A 1,388-nucleotide genomic window follows, 5' to 3' on the forward strand; every position below is an offset into this window, starting at 1 on the left:
AGAGAGAGAGAGAGAGAGAGAGAGAGAGAGAGAGAGAGAGAGAGAGAGAGAGAGAGAGAGAGAGAGAGAGAGGAGAGAGAGAGAGAAGTATGCAGAGGAACAGCCGAAGTGATAACTTTTTGTTTGTTAAGAGGAGATTGATACGATTCAATTAGCAAAAAATGTATAGGTAATAAATTGTAGAACTGAAGATCAACAAAGGAGGAAAAAAATTGACAGAGAGGGAGTTAAAAGACCAATCTTCATCGTGGTAGTAGACAAATTCAAATCGGTCAGTTAGCTTAACGCCCAGCTCTAACTGTTACTGGTGGTAACCATAGCAACATGGCCACTGAGGCAGGCTAGCAGAAGAGCGACAGAAACGAGAGACTCTCCCCGCTTTTTTTTGGAATACCAGCAGAAATAAATCAGAGAAAGGAAGAATCAATTTTAAACACAGAATTCTGAGGGAGAACCCAGAAACTTTGTTTGCCGACTGCTCACAAAACAGGACGTTACAAACCTGTTATTTTACACAGACCACACTACTGCCTGGCATACAGCTGTAACCAGGCATTTCAGTATACCACGAAGAAAGGCATCGCAAGGGAAGGCAAATCCACATTTTTGAGGACAGCGATAAGGACAGGAAAACAGGTTTTGACAGTAAATATGTATCAGAACGGCACTGTCATGGTCCAGGGCAGTGAGGTGCACTCAGCTCTGTTGTGCAGGACTTCCCCACCCCAACGAAGATAGCGGAAAAAAAAAAAGAAAAGGACAGCACTCCCGACCTCTCCCCTCACCTCAGGCACCCCAACAGCAGGACCATCCCCCCCCGCCTTCCTACAACCACCAGAACCAAGACCCCACTACCATCAGCCTGTTGAGAGACAGGCTGGCAGTGATAGAGGATGGGTTATGAGCTGAAGGAGCAGCTCCCTCAGCTACACCACACAGTCCAGACACAGAGCTTCTACAGGACCAGATCAACCAGTGCAGGACCCAGCTGAAGAACTCGTCCAGGAGCTGAGAGAGAGCCTACCACAGGCTGGAGGAGGTAAAGGCCACCATGAGGAGAGAGCTGGTGCAGGTAAAGGAGGAGATGGAAAAGGAGTTGTCTGGCATCAAGAGGGTGCTGCAACACAGAGAACAGACTGTAGAGACTCCAGAGAGAAGCTGCAGCCCCCCACCAACCCCTAACACCCCCCACCGACCCACCTTTACCACAAACCCCCCCATACCGACAACACTTTACCCACACACCCAGTCAACAAGGAGGCTCACATGGAGACACCTACGACAGAAAGAAGCCTCTGGCCCCCCTGACACACCCCCCACACACCCCCCCAGGTACACAGGCCCTGTGTACTCCAGCCCCAGACCGTAAAACACACTAATCTGGTAAA

General features: G+C 49.6%; 1 protein-coding gene across 1 annotated transcript in view; it reads left to right on the forward strand.

Moving 5' to 3' along the window:
• The window catches only part of LOC123492904 (valine--tRNA ligase, mitochondrial-like), a 12,464-nt gene extending 11,560 nt beyond the window's left edge, over positions 1 to 904 (forward strand). The window contains exon 9 of the mRNA XM_045226590.1: positions 791 to 904. Coding sequence (XP_045082525.1) covers positions 791 to 904 — 114 coding nt within the window. The remainder of the gene's footprint in view (positions 1 to 790) is intronic.
• The last annotated feature ends 484 nt before the right edge of the window (positions 905 to 1,388 follow it).

This window comes from Coregonus clupeaformis, chromosome 17 (genome assembly GCF_020615455.1).
Source record: "Coregonus clupeaformis isolate EN_2021a chromosome 17, ASM2061545v1, whole genome shotgun sequence".
NCBI classification, from domain to species: Eukaryota; Metazoa; Chordata; class Actinopteri; order Salmoniformes; family Salmonidae; genus Coregonus; species Coregonus clupeaformis.